This window comes from Dryas octopetala, chromosome 2, assembly GCF_963921425.1.
Source record: "Dryas octopetala chromosome 2, drDryOcto1.1, whole genome shotgun sequence".
NCBI lineage: Eukaryota > Viridiplantae > Streptophyta > Magnoliopsida > Rosales > Rosaceae > Dryas > Dryas octopetala.
This window is the reverse complement of record NC_141367.1, coordinates 26897585-26915748: the sequence shown is the minus strand read 5'-3', so window position 1 is coordinate 26915748 and position 18164 is coordinate 26897585. Positions and strand designations below refer to the sequence as shown.

Sequence of the window (18164 nt, the reverse complement as noted above, 5' to 3'; positions counted from 1 at the left end):
AATATGAAGTTGCAGAGCCTACTGGTAGTTGTGAAATAAGTGCTTTACCATTAGAATTGTAAACTTTATTAAGTGGAGAAATTATTGCATTAAATTAAACGTATTTATATCCAAAATTATGTTCGATTAACGAGGCCAAAAAAAAATTATGTTAGTTTAAACTTTCATTCGATTATTTCCTTATATAAATTTTAAATTCTAAATTTTAGAACAATTACAAGCACAATATTAACACATAGAACTTTAAGCACAAATTTTATTGATTTCATTACACTCATGTATGTTGATTACCTTATAATTTATTGTAAGGCCTCGTTGGTCCATGAATTTAGGGTTTAGGGTTTGCATATTAGGTTCCTTATGAATCTCATACCCATATTCATTTAAGGGAGATGTGAATGAATAATTCCCATTATAATGTTAGAAATGTTGGGCATGGTAATTATGAAATAATTATCATTCTTATGTTTGGTTTGAAGAGATTCTTAATTTAGGTAGTTGTGCCACGCATATGGTACGATCTTCAATGATATACTGACATGTGTTTTTATTTCAAATAAAATTTACTTTTTAAAATTAAATAGAACACATGACATTTGTAGCACAGGGTGATTGTGCCATACATGTGGTAGGGCTACCCCAATTAAGACTTTTTTTGTTCGGTTTTTGTAGTTATGAATCAAAATTTGTTTTTCAATAATACCCTAGTTTATTATGTTTTAAATATTTATAATGGGGTTAATTAGTAATAAGCATACACAATAAATGTTTCCCCAAGTGATGGGAATAGATACCTACCTAAAATGTAACACATTTCCATAAATGTGCTTACCAAATACAAAAATAAAATCACATACATATTTCAAAGCTTTAAATCTGCAAATCAAACAAGCCTTAAGAAAAAAGTTGTATGTGCCTAGCTACATGCAAGAATTTCTCCTTCTACTGATCAGAATCGTAGGTTGAGTAATTAGAGTATATGATAATTTGATAAGCATGAGATTCAATCTATAACTGCTAAGATACCAAATTTGTATTCAAATGATGTCTATTGCTTTATAAATGACTCACATTAAAGATTATTTATTTTATAATAAATAAAATATTGATATGTGTCATGGCAAAAAAAGAAACATTAATATGTGTATTTAATTTAAAATATAAATTTGAGATCCCTATCATTATTATTTATAAATGAGTTGTATACCTTCGACAATACATTTACTTTAAGAAATGGAAGAGAAAAAGGTCCAGCTTGCCATTTACAAAGGCTGCTCGATCGTGCAGTATATATGACTTAGCGTAGGCATTGTCTCTTTTTAATTAATTCCGTTTTGCTGTATTTAAACACCTCAAAAAGTTTCCTTGGCCAAAAAAAAAAAACACCTCAAAAAGTTCTTGGCCCAAAAAAAAAAAAACACCTCAAAAAGTTTTTTCTGTTTTCTTTTATTTATTTATTTTTTTTTTTTTGGCCAAGAATTTATTTATTTATTTTAAAAGAGCGATTGAGGCCTGAACTGAGGGAGGAAGACTGGAAGACTTTGAAAAAGGAAAAAATAAATAAATAAATAAAGAAGAAGAAAAAGTTGAAAACAGAGGGTCGCTATGTATTGGCCTCTGCTTGTTGGTTCGCCAACAATCACACTCCCCAAGAACACTTCCAGTTACCCTCTGCTACTCCATTTCCAGAAATTTCCCATCTCAGTGAAAAATTAAACTTCAAAAAACAATTTCAAATTATACACAAAAAAAAAAAAAAAAACACAAACACCTAAACTTATTTATATATATTATTATTTGAATACCGTTAAAAATTAATCATCCACATCCTGCAGTTGTATTGTTTGGTTTTATTCTCTTCCTAGAAGAGATAGAGAGAGAGAGAGAGAAGATAAACCTTTTTCATGGAGGAAATGTACGGTTTGCAATCAACGGCGGAGTACGCGGCAGACAAGGGATTGCAATCGACGACGTCGGCGGAGTACGCCGAGAGAGCGTTGATGACGCCGGAGAATCTGATCCTGCCGTTGGATTACCAGAGCCTGCTGTCGTCCGGAGCGTTCCGGGTCGACCAGCAGCAGCAGCAGCGGGTCCCGATGTTCGGATCCGACGTGGACCTCTACTCGGGCGGCGCCTCGGCCATATCCGAAGCCGAATTTCAGCGAGAGGAGGACGTGTTTGGCGCCATCAAAGCCAAAATTGCGTCGCATCCTAGCTACCCTAGGCTCATTCAGGCCTATATCGATTGCCAGAAGGTGAATTGAACCGCTTTGCTTTTCGCTGCAACCGAGCCTACACATCAAATTTACAGTGCCTGAGTTGCTTTCTGTTTTGCTTTTACTGTAGGACATTTTTTGGGCGTTAAATTGTGCTTGTAATTGATGACACTCAGTCACGAGGTCGAGCCAGCTTTCTTTTTTGAGTTGGAACTCCCAAAAACACAATATTTTGATTGTTTTTTTGTATGGTTGATATTTGAAAGAAAGCGTCTGGGACTGGGAGTTGAAGTTTATGTAGTGAGTTTGGGAATGAATAAATTAAGAGTGAGTCGGTGACTGAAATAGGATGATGTGTTGTTGTAATAGGTGGGGGCGCCTCCGGAAATAGCGAGCTTCTTAGACGAAATCCGCCGAGAAAACGACTTTTATAAGCGCGACGCTATCTCCACGTGTTTAGGAGCCGATCCCGAGCTCGACGAGTTCATGGTCCCCCCTCCTCTTTCTCTCTCTCTTTACTTTATATATTATGTTAGATTTCTTTCTTTCCTTCTTTGTGTTTGATTTAGTGTCCATGTATGCAGGAAACCTACTGCGACATGTTGGACAAGTATAAATCGGATCTCTCCAGGCCTTTGGATGAAGCCACCACTTTCTTGAACAAGATTGAAATGCAACTCAACAATCTCTGCATTTCTGGTACTGCCTCCATTAGAAGCCTCTCCGGTCAGTCTCTCTCTCTCTCTATCGTTTCTTTCTTCACGGCGCACGATAGCGTGAGCTTCGGCTCATGTTAGCATGAACATATGTACCCACCCCACCCGGCACCCACACGCCAAGTAATTTACAGCCTTTGGTTTCCTAGTCATTAGCTACACTTATCTCTCTCGGCCCACTTACTGAGATCGAACACGAAACAGACTCGCAGATACCGAACGTTTCTGATAGAATGGATAAAAGGACACAGACAAACCCTAGCTAGCTACAACTGAAAGTCTGAAACAGACCATTCATTCTTATACATACATACATACGTACATAACATACATTTGACCAACTAATTTATTGCTCATCCTCGGAATTCTAATCTGGTCATGCTTTATTTGTATATCTTATTATGTTTTCCATCGTCTGCCTTCTCTCTCCCTCAGTCCCTCCCTATTCTGTCTGTGTTTCTGTACGTGTTTATATATTCTGTCTGTGTTTGTGTGTTTGTGTTTGTGTGTATTTGTGTTTAATATATGTGTTTTCCACCCATGTTGTTTGTTGTGTTTGTTTCCTTTTTCTCCTTTCTTTTTTTTAATTATTTTTCCCCCAAATGAGCCATAGTCCATAGGAGAACCAGCTAGCTTGCAAAGTTGAAGACTTTTCTTTTCTTTCAGAGATTCTGATTTGACGTTTCAGAGATCTTCTGTGAATGAATGACATCTCTCAAATAGTAGTTGGATTGTTTGAATACAGTGACAATAATTTTTTTTATAGGAGAATACAATGACAATATAAAATGTTTGTTTCTGAGATTCATGAACAATCTTTGTTGCATCTTCTTCTAATTAATATATAGCTTCATCATCAACTTATTTCTCTTCAAATGCTCATTATCTCTATAAATGGAATCATGGAGTGAAAACGTTTCTTCTTTATATTTTTCCTTTCATTCTTTAACTTGTTTAGTTTCTAATACATAACTATCTAATCTGGATTATCAACTTCATACCATTAGCTATAATCATCCTATGTATGCACTAGTACTTAGTTATCTAGTGTATGTTAATTAGGTTGAATGATCTTCTTAAAGCTTCCATTATGCGGCCAAACCCTTAGTAAGGTCCAGTCTTATTCTTTGTATTAAAAAATTTACCATAGGAGAAAAAAATTCCGTTTTTTGAGTCCTATATGTTTCTAATAGCTTAAGGAATATGTAATCGATCACTTCCATATTACTCTCTTTTATTGTGATTAAAGCCCATCAATACGAATTTGTTGGCAAATGTATGTTATGAATAACTCATTTTATTTGAGGAAAAAAAGAAAAAAGAAAAAAGAGAGGTTCTATTATGCTTTCCTATAGGGATTTAATTTGAACAAAAAAAAGAAAAAAAGAGTAAGTATAAGGTTTTTCTTAATTTTGTAAATGTATAATAACTAGACATAAATGGTTTCGGGAAAGTAATTAAATATTGTCCATGATATGCTATGACTTGACAATAGATATTATCGTAAGAAGAAGAACTTACCTATTCCCTCATGTGATACCACGATACCACATGGATTTCCCCTTCTCTCATTGGCTCTCTCTCTTTCTCTCATTGGCTTTTTCTCTTTAAGGGATGCCACATCACTACAATATGGGATAGGTAAGTTTTTTTCTATCATAAGTAGTGTCAAAGATTGGAATCATTGTATGGATATAGCTAGCTCCTCAATGATTTTTTTGGAAAATGCATAATCTAGCGGATAAGAGTTGTAGCTTCTAGAGATGACAATATACAGAAGAATGTTATGGGATGTCAATTTCTAATTCTTGGCTATGGAAAATATGTAGTAGTCTAGTAGATTGATAATTAGCACTTTTTGGCTAGAAATTTTGAGGTACTTTCTTTTTCAACTTATAAATATTTATAAAGCTTTGAGAAGAAAATCTAATTTTATTTAGCCTTAAATTTGAGAAATGAGATTCGTTATATTTTACATAACATTGCATTTTGTTCTATTATTTTGGTGTGAATATATGGTAGCTCAACTGATATTTTGAGAGACAGCGTAGTGATGTCATGTATTGTAATGGATGCAATTAACTATAGATGTTGCATGTTAAAAGGGCTTCTGTGATCTCAGTGTTATGATAATGGCAAGTAATGATGTGTAATTGGGTTACTTTATTGATTCTTATCAAGTTCCAATACAGCATGAGTAGAGTGCATATAGTGGGGGTTGTGAAATGCCTTTGGAAATTGTCTAATTAGTACCTGGCTTTTTTGCATCTAAAATAATGCTTACATTTCTATCTTCTTCTTGTAAGTTAGAAAAATAGAACACCTAAGTTATCTGTATTTGGTTTGGACCTTGGCCATGATTATTATAACAAATTAAAGTAAATTAGTTAGCACAAGAATGAAGAATCTTACTAATCACGTGAGTGTGTATCATGCGGTGTCTTTTTTTAGTTGCTGCTGAGTTCTCAGGATCCAATTTCTGTGCTTTACAGTTTTCCACATTTTCTATCCAGTTCTACAATAGCCAAAAATAGGATGAAGACTTGGTACAAATCGCATTTGTTGATTAATACATGCAGTTGGTTTTGTTATTTCATGGTTTGTTTTAGCAAAGATTTGTGCATTTAGGCATCTCAATCAGAGAAAGGCTGCTGTTGCTTCCATTTGCTCGGGCGTGGATCCGAGTTTGTGCAACGGGAATGCGAATAAGCAGCCTTTGGGCATTGAGAGGGCGATGATTAGATTAATATATATTTAACTTTAATTTGCTGAAGTATTACCGTAATCATGTTGGTTATGGTTGGCAACTATTATTTTTTTTGTGTGGAAGTACAGAATACCTTTTCAATGATGTGTTTTCATATTTTATTGGCCTCGTGCTCACTGCTGCATATCGGTGGGTTCTCCTTAATCCTCTTTTCTTACTAGGATTCTTTAACTTACTAAAACCCAAAAAATGAAAAAGGAGTAGAGGAGAACATTCTTTAAGCATGCGACCATGGCAGACGTCCACTTGGACATAAACATACTATTGGCATATATTCACGTGCTTTGATGGTTTAGGTGCATATCTGGTTGGCTGCTACATATGTAAAGTCTTTACTTCTTTTCCAATACTATTTTAGCGTTTGGGGAGAGAGAATTCTTCTTAATCTTACATATTGATCGAACTTGTTTAATTAACTTAAAACCATTTCTGATTGCAGTAGTTACTTGCCGGCCTAATGATTTTATGCTTCCTCTACTTCCATACCATAATTGATTGATTGTATCTTCTGAGCAGGAAAATTTGTGTTTTGATATTTCTATATGATCTCGTGGATTGAAGCTGGATTATACCATAACTTAAAATTTGCTAAATCCACACATAGGATTTATGATTCTTTATCTGCAGCAAAGTATCATTATAGAATTCTATATAATCAATCCTTGAACTTATGCTGTTTTAATTTATTTGAAGTCTTTAAATACAAGCAAAACATAGTGTTTTAAAAAAAAAATACAAGCAAAACATAAAATATAGTCATATTGCCATAATTTGTGAAGAAGATTCCAAGTAATGCAAGTGCCATTGGCCGTATACTATTCGAGAGAAACTTATCTCAACATAATAATATAATGACACATATGCTTTTATATTTTATTGTATAAAATTTTTTCAATTTTAAGATAAAACTTATCTCATAAGATGTCAAGTCAGTCTTTATCTTTGTTATAAGTAAGTTTTTTGTGTGCATATGTTGTAGTACTATAAAATATAAATTAATGTTTGTGCTAATAATGTGCATGGTTATGTTCCTTATATGTTAATTACATGATATTTAGGACATGCTTGGTTTGTTATTATTTCCAACGTGTAAAACATTTTGCTAGTAATAATAGATGTCACAGTGTAGATTCATATATTTTTCATAGCAAAATTCTGGAGATAATATGAATTACACACTTGCGTCATTGAATCCCTTGCTAGGTGTGTGTTGTTATATATTTTTAATAGGATGGATTCTGTGAAAACTACTGAAGAACATTGATGCATGCTGCCAACCTCAAAAATAGAAAAGAGTAATTAAGTAAACAAAAGGTTTTTATTTTTTTGGCCAAAAGTAAACAAAAAGGTTATATATGTGAGAGTTGTGTTGTGTCCAATGGAAATGAAGCTTCAAACAAACTTGGATTATAGATGGTCACTCAGACCTTGACCAGCTAAGAAACATTTTTTCCAAGTTTATTTTATTTTATTTTTTTTGGGTCTATTTTTAACTAATAAACTTGGGAAGGGCATCATGGGAACAAGTGTGGAATAGATACAAACATGAGGAGAAGATTGTAGAAAGCCCGGGTAGAGCGGGTGGCCCAAGTTTTTGGCAAACACACATTCACATGGACTCCCGCAGTTTTCGCTATGAGCAGCTTTTATGTCTCTCTCTCACGCACTGAGCTTCTGCTGAGTGCGTGTCAATTCCATGGACATCTCTTCTGTTGTGGGTCTTTGCGCTTTGATTATTGCTTCACACGTGTCTGCTCACTAGCTGCTCCTTTGCGTTGCACCGGGTCCCAGGAATTCAATCCTGTGTTTTTTTTTTTCGGTACACCAAACTCTTTATTGGGTCCGGTGAAATTAATCTTCTTTTATTTTATTTATTTTTTTACTTCCCAAAAAGAAAAAAGGTCCCAGACTCCCAGTCCGGTCGAGTTATTGAGTGCCTATATATTTTTCTTTTTTGGCGAAATAAAGCGTGTTGTTGTAAACTTGTAACTAGAATATTTGAGATGCAGGTGCGATGAACATCACATTGTTCTTGTACTCAAAAGCTTGGTTCTTGTACTCAAAAGCTTAGACATTAAACATGGTTATTCGTACTCTTCCTGGTGGGGGATTATGACGTTGATAACTACATCTTGTATTTGTGAAGATTCAAAATATTTTATTTTTTGATTTTATCATATATATATATAGGAATTATATGATACACAGATGACTGCAGAACCTCATAGGGATTATTTATACAAATATCCATGACATTAGACGCCTATTATTTAATTAATTAATTAATGGGGTCTAGCTCCTTTACCGTGTGTGGGTTTATGTGACTGGGTGTCAGCTTTGAATTGATTTGATTGATGGCCCTACTCTTCTTTTCCACACTGGGTCTGTGGCAGAGTGTCTCTCTCAAAGTCTGAATCCGGGTGAACCAGACTCTGATAGAATATGACCTCCCTCTTATTTCCTCCCACTGCTAGCTAGCTAGGCCTTTGAATACTAGTTTATGATGTGGGTCCCCCCTCCTCTACTTTTTTTCTTCTTTCTTTTACAGCCCTTTATTCAAACTGATTTTGAGTTTAGGCACCTCAGCCTAGTTCGTTTGACTAGTAAATTTTTCAATCATGGGTTCTTCTACTACAGTATCTGGTATTGATATTAAGACTTTATTCCAATCGCATTTGTATCCCTACAGATGCCAGTTTATTATTGAATGGGGAGATTGATATGAGGACAACAAGTCACATAATGTTGGAAGTGGACATTTTTCATTAGGCATTAAAATTGTCATCCTAAAATGTACATTAGTTTGGTAATACAATATTGGTTGGAGTTGCGTATGTACTTGTATGAAAGCATTGTGTGGAATAAGTTTGGGATGATTGCATGCTGTAATGTTAATTTAAAACCATTTTGTGCAATGATGTATGTGGTCAGGTGAAGGTGCTGTGTCATCAGACGAGGAGTTGAGTGGAGGCGAAATAGAGGCACAGGAAGCTGCTGCTCAAGCAAGGGGTGAAGATCGTGATCTGAAAGATAGGCTTATGCGCAGGTTTGGCGGTCATATTGGCACCTTGAAGCTGGAATTCTCAAAGAAGAAGAAGAAAGGAAAGCTCCCAAAAGAAGCAAGGCAAAGCTTACTTGATTGGTGGAATGCTCATTATAAATGGCCATACCCAACGGTACTTAATTGTCTAGTTATGACAATGCATGTTTCACAATGAAATGGTGTAATTTTATTCTCATTCATGCAGGAGGCTGATAAGATTGCACTGGCTGAATCGACGGGGCTAGATCAGAGGCAAATTAACAACTGGTTCATCAATCAACGCAAGCGCCATTGGAGGCCATCCGAAAACATGCAATTCGCCGTCATGGATAACCTTTCCGGATCATTCTTTACAGATGATTGAGGTGCTTGTACATTCCCAAATGCTGCTTATTCTCTCCTGATTGATAATTTACTTATGACATTAAGCTTGTGATGCTGCCTCCATTCATGTACATGATCTGGAAGAAATGCAGACTTTACTGACATTGGTTAATTTGCTCCCAATCCAAGATGAATAGGGAAAGAAATATATGTAATTTGCTTCATGTATACCGTGGAATTTGACCCAGATTTATAATGAAATGCTTACGTAGCTAGTCTGTATTACTAATTCTCTTAGCATGTAGTGGCTATGGTATAAGCTTTGCTTAAACTTTACTTACACAATCTTTTCTTCCAGATTGTGCAAGCTTTGTGTGCAAAGTATAATATCTGTCCATTGCTGTACTGAGCATGAACTCCCAGCCTTGCCATCACTTGCTTAAAGCTAGGACAAACTTTGACGACAAGCCCTGCAATATCTCAGTCTCTAAATTGGAAAAAACTATTTCCCTATTATGGGTGTATAAATCCATTCTATCATAAAGCTTAATCAACCAAAAAATAATAATTAAACAAAATTGAAAGCGAAAAATGAAAGAGAAATTATTCTGTGTAATAGCAATACTTTTACGCGATGTAATCAATTCAAATGTTATATTAATACATATTCTAAAAGTATAAACTCATTGTACACATAAATAATTTTTTTTATACATAAGTGTGTGTGATTAGGCTGCTCATATTTTAAAATTTCGACACTAAGGGGGTGTTCCTAACTCAGCTTTTAAAAGAATTTAATGGATTTTAAAATCTATAGAATCTATCAAAATCCAAAAGAATTGGGTGGAATTCTCGTGGAATTCTCGTGGAATTTGTTATGTGTAAAAAATGCATTTAAATGTATTAAAATCCTTCACTTAATGAAATCCATGACTTTTTAAGAATACCTGAATTTCATTAGAATTTATTAAAATCTGAGTTGGGGACATCTAAATTTCATTGGAATACATTAAAATTTAAGTTGGGCACACCTCCCTAAACTAAGCGCACAAGATATGTGTGCCCAAATTTGTGTCTGCCTAGTTTGCAGTATAATTGGGCCTAGCCCAGTTTGCTGTATAATTGGGCCTAGCCCACTTTGCGTACCCCATTGGGCTAACTTAGAAGTTATATCCAACAAGCCATAATGTACGGGATTGCAACTGTTTGGTATCGGGCTTTGTTTTTTTTTTTTTTTGGTAACAATATCGGGCTTTCTTATCGGATCACTGAAACTCATAAAAAGGGTGTACATTTGGAATGCAACATATTTCAGTACGAAGAAGGAGCATACGGATACCTGACATGGCTTCGCTTCAGCTTTATCTTCCATTCTCAACCAGTCCATATCTTCCCAATTCCCGGTTCAGACGCTGTCCGGTCCGATCCTCTAGCGAACGCCAGGCGCTCTTTAGCCGCATTGCCCCTGTCTACGATAACGTACGCAGTTTCTTCTTTTTCTTCAATTGCGGTGTCACTATTTCTTTCTTGATAATGAACGAGTCTGAATATTTTTTTTTTCTCTCTCTTTTTAGTTAAATGATTTGTTGAGCTTGGGTCAGCACCGAGTATGGAAAAGAATGGCAGTGTCGTGGAGTGGGTAAAATTATTGAACTTTTTCTTTTTCCTACCTGATTTTTGGCTCTGTGAATTTCACCAGCCATTTCTTTGAATTTTGGGTACAGTGCAAAAATGGGAGACAGTGTGTTGGATTTGTGCTGTGGAAGTGGGGATTTAGCGTTTCTGTTGTCTGAGAAAGTTGGGTCCAACGGCAAGGTTTGTTCATTGTTGTCTCTCCCAGAATTATGTTACAAAAGTGTAATTTGTTGAAGATGGTTCTTTGAATTTAGCTGATGGTTGTAAGATTGTAATTTATCATTGGCAGGTGATTGGTCTTGATTTCTCGAAAGAGCAGTTATCAATTGCTTCGTCGCGGCAAACGTCGAGCTCAAAAGCCTGCTACTTGAACATTGAGTGAGCACTGGTAAATCTAGTGGTTAATCAACTAAAAAAGTTTGAAACTTCAATTCAGGATTTTGAAAAAGTATTTCACCTCTGAACTCCATTTAGTAAATACCAATCAACATTACATTGATGGCAATAATTAATAGTGTTATGCATTGCATCTTAGGTGGTTTGAAGGTGATGCACTTGATTTGCCATTTTCTGATGGTCACTTTGATGCTATCACTATGGGTTACGGGCTACGAAATGTACTAGACAAACAAAAGGCCATGGAGGAAATGTTTAGAGTTTTAAAAGCAGGTTCCATTCTCATTCTCTTCCAGTTGATGACATTGTAGTTGTAGGTTGTTTACTGTTTCTCATTCTTGCTGGGATTTACAGGCTCTACCGTATCAATCCTTGACTTCAATAAAAGCACCAACCCAGTTATTGCATCAGTTCAGGTATCCATAACCATATGCATAAGTATTTGCTTTCTAATGCTTATAACAATTTTGTCATACTGTTTTGTGTTGTTGCTACGATGACAAATTAAAAATGCTTGATGTTTTCTACTTTGCAAGGAATTGATGATTGACAATGTTGTTGTCCCTGTGGCTTCTGGTTTTGGCCTCGCGGAGGATTACAAATATTTAAAGAGTTCAATCAGGCAATTTCTGACAGGTTAACTCACCATCGTGGTTTTGTTATTTTAGGCTCTCTTTTGTACTATTGCTTTTATATACTGTATCTTCAAGGTAAGTGAAAAATTTTCTGTGAATACAGGGGAGGAGTTGGAGAAGTTGGCTTTAGATGTAGGTTTTTCCAATGCCATATTTTATGAGATTGGTGGAAGCCTCATGGGGAACTTAGTAGCCACCCGTTAAATTCATGCTTGTTATATCTTTCAAATCATGCTTTATTGAACATGAAGCATGTTTCTTAGAGAGAAGAAAGACTGGGCTTCAAACATTTTTTTGCATTTATTCTTGCATAGTTGTGAATACCAGTCTTTAAGAGCATGACTAATGACCAATTTTACTTCTAAAAATCAGAAGGAAAATACTTACAGTGGTAGAACACTTTACATTCATGACAGGAATTCGACTTACGCCTTTCCCCTCTTATGAATAGAAAAAGAAAGAAAATATTGCCCAAGCTGTTTGGCTGGCTCTAAGAAAGAGCAAAAATATTGCTTTACTAGGAAAAAGCAAAAGCTGGTAATTCTCTTGCTCTCAAATATCGTTTGGGTTTACAGACTGGAAGTCTGGCTCAACCATTCTCAGTATATCTACAAATCCTCAAATGCTATTTTGCACTTTATTCACGGTGACTCAAAATATGTGTCATTTGTTGTCTTCCAAATGCCTGCAAGAAGCCGGGCAAGGCCAATATGTTACCTGAGAGGCTGAGATGCGTGGGCTTCATTGGAACATGATGTGCTTGCAAGCACTGGAATTTCTGTGAAACCTTTAGTTTTCACCTCTTGTGATCACCTGGGATAGAAAGAACTATGTGAAACACTAGCAACTGAACCAGAACCATCTGCATTTAGGGGGTAACATGGGTTCTCACACATGTCATTCAGTTCCATGGTCTTCTCATCTATAAAAGGTGGATTGGTGGGTGCAGGCAGGTGCTCCTTCTTTGTTAGCATCTGCAATGCCTTTGACATTGTTGGTCGCAATGAGGGTATCTCTTGGGTGCATAGAAGTCCTATTTGTACCACTCTCAGTATCTCATCCTTAACGTTGTCATCCTGATTCTGTAACATCAAATTTGGGTCGTATAGTTCCTCTACAGTCCCTCTTTGGAAGTGCTTCCATGTCTTTTTGGCCGGAAAACACAGGAAAAGCAAAGTAAGAATGAAGATTAAACTAAATACTACATTCTTAAAGAAGAGCCAACGTGACTGTAAAAAATAAAGAATTTTGGAACTATACAATTGTGACTAGGCTCTCTGAGTACTCTGCAGATTTGCTTCTGTTGTTCTGCCTTCCAGAGACGATCTCCAATATCAGCACGCCAAAGCTGTAGACATCTGCCTTTTCTGTTAATTGGCCATGAGCTAGGTACTCTGGAGCCATGTATCCCCTGAGGGTCCATGAAAGAAATGCTTATAAGTAATCCTCTTCCTTTTTGGGATCAAATTTGCTTATCTTCATTGAAACAATCCAAAGTGAATTAGTATATGCTTACAATGTTCCTGCTATGGCTGTGCTGATATGACTCTTATCGTCCTCAAAAGACCTCGCCAACCCAAAATCGGCAATTTTAGCACGAAGCCTTGAATCCAAAAGGATATTGCTGGCTTTAATATCCCTGTGAATGATCCTTGTTGTAGAGTTGTCATGAAGGTACACTAAACCTTCTGCTGTCCCAGTAATTATCTCATATCTCTTCTCCCAGTTTAGTGTTTTACCTCTTTCTTCATCTGTAGAAATTGGTTCAAGACATTGAGAAATATTCAGTAACGTATATGACAGTGCCTGACTCATTGCTCATGCTTAAACATGAAGTTATGTAATTACCGAAGATGAAGCGATCAAGACTCTTGTTGTGCAGGTATTCATACACAAGAAGGCTTTCAGGGCCTGAGCAACTGCAACCCAACAGCCTGACCAAATTTTTGTGTTCCACGCTGCTTATAATGTTAATTTCATTGTAGAAATCTGCTGCTCTATGCCTGTTGTTAAAGAAAAGCCTCTTCACTGCAATCTCTCTCCCATCAGCCAGAACTCCCTACAAGGAGGAAACCCCAGTTAGTTTTTGACCTGCTATAATAATAATTATGTGTTCCAGTGAGAGAGAGAAGATGGAAAAAAAATAATGGGGGATAAACTACCTTATAAACTGTTCCAAAACCTCCTTGTCCAAGCTTATTGGCAATGTCAAAAGAATCTGTGGCCTTTTCAATTGTAGAGTACTTGAAGTTTAAGCTACTGTCATGGAGGGTTTTCACCAACTTTTCTGCATCATTCGAACCTGAAAACCCACCATTGAAGACATGTAATGACTAATTATACATTAATTCTGATAGCATTGTAGAATTATTACCAACTCATCAGGGGATGGGGTTGGGGATAGAGCTTCATGTCTAATATTTTATGCTTTCAGACGCAATTATTTATGCAATATTGCAATGCAAGCTTTTTACCTCTTCTTTTCTTTTGTATATATCTGTGCTTCCAGATATAAAATCCAATAGCTACTCCAACTACCAAAACAACCACAGAACTGACAACTGCGACTACTATCACAATTATGGTACCTGCAAAAGTCATCAATGTAAATTCATGATCAAGGCAACTCTATCACTACAGTATGCTCGCAAAAAAAGGGTAGAATTTTATTTTATTTACCTCTGGATCTTCTATTTCCTATTTCCTTATTGAGAAAATCTCTATCTGAGTACCTCATGAAGCACCCAGTGTTTAAAGCCCTCCCCTCAGACCACGGCAAGCATACCAACACTGATGCAGAGGCATTTTCCAAACATTTTCTGCAACTGCTCTCATTCAAAGTCCTCCAACACTCAGCTAAAACATAAGCTGATTCATTCACTGCCCCACTCACACCCACCTCAGCCCTCGCATAGTACCCTTTATTGCTTGCTGCAGACTCAACCACACGCCTCACAACCTGCCTTGCTGATTCCTCAAACGCCAAACTCTTCCTTGTTGTGTTCCCACACACAGCTCTGTCATTGGGTCCTCTGTACTCCTCATAGAAGCTGTAGTTTTGGGATCTCATGAAGCACCCATCAAGGTAAATCCGACCCCCATTGAATGGAAAGCATTGTGGAAGCACTGTGCGCGCCTCGGCGTAGCATAGCACACAGTCTAGTAGAGAAAGGTCCCCATAGCATTGAGCTAGGCCGTAGTTGGTGTCAGGCCCTGAACCAGTCACTGCCACTCCAAAGCCTGAAGTTCGCATTTGGTCACTAATGTTTTCCATGGTGGCAACGAAGTTGGGAACGAAGACAGTGGTGTTGTGTTCGCGTTGGTTGCCACACATTATTTGGACTGTCTGGGTTCTTGGATCTGCAACAGATGTTTGTAGTAGTAGTAGCACAGACAGAAGTGATATGATGCATTTCTTCATTTTTGGGGCTGAAGGAAAACTTGATTTAATTGCCAGCTACCTCTGATTTATACGAGTACAGACACTGTGAACAACCACCAAAAAAGCTGATTAGAAGACTTTAATGATACAGAACAAAATGTTTACTTGGATAATAATTGGTCCAACCAAAGCCTGCTGCCCAATAATATTGTGAGTCCAATCCAGACTTAGCCTTGAAGCATAGAAAGAAAATAGATGGGTTGGTTCAAAATCCTCAGGGGTGTGAATTGATAGCAATCCTATTTAAGCACCGTCCTTAAAGTTAGAGCAGGTGTGGGTGGCTCACTTTTGGTTGCAGGCTTGCAGTCCCAAGTTTTTGTGTCTGGGTTCACACTTACTTTGACACCCAATTCAAAGACCAAACGTGTCCAGCTAGATCAATCAATGTTTACTTAAATTTCAGAATCAAACGGCGTTAAGTAAAGTTTTTTTCTCTACACTCAGATGGCAATGTGAGAACAACACGGAACTGAATGAGGAGAGAGAGAGAGAGAGAGAGAGAGAGCCCAATGGCCCCACTAACTAGAGAGAAACACAATTTGGATGAATATGAAGACGATTCTAGAAACAAATGTCGGCATCGGATTATAAATGCTCGAGACACCACAATCTACCACCCACATAAATGTGCAAGGAGATCATGAGACCCCACCAAACCCACCATGACCTCCAGCTAACTCACCATTGCCACCAACTGCTAACGGTCAAAGGGTAAACTCTGGCTGCTATATGCTGTTCTCAGGTGACTGAAAGAAAGGTCTGGTTATGTATGCCCAAGAAAAAAGGTCAAGACAGCTCTGTGACCCCACCATGCTGCTTATATTGGTTAATTGATCAAAGTAAACAACCCATTTTTTAATTTCATAGGAAAGAGGGAATAGAAGAATGCTTGAGTTGGGCTAGCCCAAACATTGGCCAATTGGGATTCAACTTTTGCTGAGACCAACACAAACTGCATGTACATGAGCTCTTAATCCAAATAAAGGATGATTGCAGATCAAAGTATACTAAATCAAAGAGTAGGTGCAAGGGTCAAGAAAACCACTCTCCATTGGAAGAGAGAAAAAAAATAGCAGTGGTATAACTGAAGCTGTTAACAAGTTTTGAGTCCATGAATATATATAATTGGGTTCCTAAAAAGCTTGAAATATACTTTCATAGTACAAACTATTAATTAGATCCAAAAACATCACATAGATCCATAACTATATATAAGCAGTCTTGGTACGTGATCAATGAGAAAACAAAACTTCTTAATTAGTTAGCATGCATGCATATCAAACTCAAATTAGGTTATAGGTAAGTGGAATATATATGTACCTTTTGTCTTTGCATTTGATCGATCGATTGCTGAAACTAAGAGTTCCAGGCGGGTGAGAAGATGAAGCTTAGGCGTCTGTTGTTGTTGTAAATTAAATGAAGAGGTGGCCAAAGAGAAAGGCTAGCTAATATTGAAAGTTGAGGAGACGTTTAGAAAAGTCAAAGTGATCGATGATTGAAGGATACTTCTCCTCTTAATTTGTTGTACAATATTAAGTTCAAACAATTAATCAAAGTTGAAAGCAAAGTGGAAACGATGCGCGCGGTCTCCATCTCTGACCAAAATCCGACACTCACAGACAGCTATGGATATATATGTGATGCAGCTATATATATCTATTAATTAGTATTCTCTAGTAAGAGTACCGAGTACGTAATACTGTGTGCTTGGCTTTGACTGTTATTTTGTTTGCCCTGGCCTTTGCTCCTATCTTATATATTCCAGTCCATTTGTTTTACCGTAACTACTACCTAAACCCTATATAATATAGCTGGTGGATCTTTACTAATTAAACATTTAAACCCACCATATAAATCATATATATATATTTGCAAAACAACAAACAGTTGGTGGGGTAGGCTCCTTTGGAGATGTATGTATGTATGTATGTATGCTTCTTCATCCTCTATTACCTACTCATATCCTTGCTTAGCTCTCGAGTCTTGCCACACTGATCACATGCATATTGGACATGACGATAAATCACCAACACAATATTCCCAGGAATAAAAAATAACAAAAAATGTCCAACCGGGAAAAATAATTCAAACAGACAAATATATATTGGACATGCAGAGTCCCTCGCACGTACTTGTCTCTCCCTCGATCTACTTAATTGCACACATTCTAAATGAAGAATGTACAATTAATATATATATTTTCTAGAAACATTAAGAAATCCTAAATGGCTAAATTATAATCATTTTCAGCATAACTACTGCTATCGTCATCATCATACGTATGCAACAGCAACTTGGTGTCATATATAATTATGTATAGTCTCTTGCTAAGGGCAAGTGGGCAACTCTGCATAAATAATTAATGTTGTAACTTGTAATATAAGTTTTTCATTTGTGATATATTTTGAATGTTTTTCTTAATTTTATTTGGTCAAGTCGGTGTAGGATCCATTTCGCGTGATCACTCTTTGTCATAACATGTATTCCAAATCAACCCACAAAAAAGGAGTCTCTGTCTCTAGGTGTGAAAATTTTCCAAACAAATGATACCGAATCCGAAAAATTGAATAACATCCAATGAAAAAGTAGTAGTATGTCTATAGATAGTAAGCAAGTTGAGGAGCAATAGCATATTATATTAGCATTATATAAAGCAACGCGGTGCTTAAGTGTTGACTATAATTATAAAACTAGAGCTGGCTTTTTTCGTAAATAGTTTTTGGACTCTTTGTTTGTTTTGACTTTAGAATGGTTGTTTCATTAAACTTTTCACCGTCATCTGAAAATGTTGATTCAAGTATTCAACCAATTATAAAAATAGACAGCTATTTGGGTAGCTCCTTGTTCCAAATTTGCGGTTAGAAAGGACTAATTAAAGGGAGAAAATAAAATTATCCATACAGGTCCTGAGGTGTATGTATCCTGTCCAAAAGTTCAAACCCTTTACACACTGCGGATACTCATTCAAACTTTCTGTTATATACCCTGTT

General features: G+C 36.5%; 3 protein-coding genes across 4 annotated transcripts; 2 read left to right on the top strand and 1 right to left on the bottom strand.

Moving 5' to 3' along the window:
- Positions 1 to 1904: 1904 nt before the first annotated feature.
- KNAT6 (homeobox protein knotted-1-like 6) lies at positions 1905 to 9106 on the top strand. 2 transcript variants are annotated; one of them, XM_086230954.1, is made up of 5 exons: positions 1905 to 2255; positions 2586 to 2705; positions 2801 to 2915; positions 8631 to 8875; positions 8948 to 9106. In XM_086230954.1, exons 1-5 carry the CDS (start codon positions 1905 to 1907, stop codon positions 9104 to 9106), a joined length of 990 nt encoding a protein of 329 aa, XP_086087080.1. The 2 variants fall into 2 exon arrangements, with proteins under 2 accessions (XP_086087080.1, XP_086087079.1); XM_086230953.1 differs by having other exon boundaries at positions 2801 to 2942.
- Positions 9107 to 10392: 1286 nt separating this feature from the next.
- Positions 10393 to 12136, top strand: MENG (S-adenosyl-L-methionine-dependent methyltransferases superfamily protein). Its single transcript, XM_086233328.1, has 8 exons — positions 10393 to 10545; positions 10641 to 10705; positions 10791 to 10881; positions 10991 to 11079; positions 11237 to 11370; positions 11452 to 11513; positions 11634 to 11733; positions 11836 to 12136. Exons 1-8 carry the CDS (start codon positions 10411 to 10413, stop codon positions 11934 to 11936), a joined length of 777 nt encoding a protein of 258 aa, XP_086089454.1. The 5' UTR covers positions 10393 to 10410; the 3' UTR covers positions 11937 to 12136.
- Positions 12137 to 12279: 143 nt separating this feature from the next.
- Positions 12280 to 16631, bottom strand: CRK2 (cysteine-rich RLK (RECEPTOR-like protein kinase) 2). Its single transcript, XM_086233327.1, has 8 exons — positions 16495 to 16631; positions 14412 to 15217; positions 14207 to 14320; positions 13895 to 14034; positions 13581 to 13791; positions 13249 to 13483; positions 12993 to 13143; positions 12280 to 12877 (listed from the first exon to the last, which is right to left on the bottom strand). Exons 2-8 carry the CDS (start codon positions 15151 to 15153, stop codon positions 12542 to 12544), a joined length of 1929 nt encoding a protein of 642 aa, XP_086089453.1. The 5' UTR covers positions 15154 to 15217; positions 16495 to 16631; the 3' UTR covers positions 12280 to 12541.
- Between the last annotated feature and the right edge of the window lie 1533 nt (positions 16632 to 18164).

Excerpts from the sequence above, each read along its gene's own strand:
- CRK2 (XM_086233327.1), bottom strand. The coding sequence starts at position 15,153 with ATGAAGAAATGCATCATATCACTTCTGTCTGTGCTACTACTACTACAA. Across the intron at positions 14,035-14,206 it reads TATACAAAAGAAAAGAAGAG|GTTCGAATGATGCAGAAAAG; the intron begins GTAAAAAGCTTG and ends GTGGGTTTTCAG. Across the intron at positions 13,144-13,248 it reads ACAGCCATAGCAGGAACATT|GGGATACATGGCTCCAGAGT; the intron begins GTAAGCATATAC and ends ATGGACCCTCAG.
- MENG (XM_086233328.1), top strand. The coding sequence starts at position 10,411 with ATGGCTTCGCTTCAGCTTTATCTTCCATTCTCAACCAGTCCATATCTT. Across the intron at positions 10,882-10,990 it reads AAGTTGGGTCCAACGGCAAG|GTGATTGGTCTTGATTTCTC; the intron begins GTTTGTTCATTG and ends TATCATTGGCAG. Across the intron at positions 11,734-11,835 it reads AATCAGGCAATTTCTGACAG|GGGAGGAGTTGGAGAAGTTG; the intron begins GTTAACTCACCA and ends CTGTGAATACAG.
- KNAT6 (XM_086230953.1), top strand. The coding sequence starts at position 1,905 with ATGGAGGAAATGTACGGTTTGCAATCAACGGCGGAGTACGCGGCAGAC. Across the intron at positions 2,256-2,585 it reads CCTATATCGATTGCCAGAAG|GTGGGGGCGCCTCCGGAAAT; the intron begins GTGAATTGAACC and ends TTGTTGTAATAG. Across the intron at positions 2,706-2,800 it reads CCGAGCTCGACGAGTTCATG|GAAACCTACTGCGACATGTT; the intron begins GTCCCCCCTCCT and ends CCATGTATGCAG.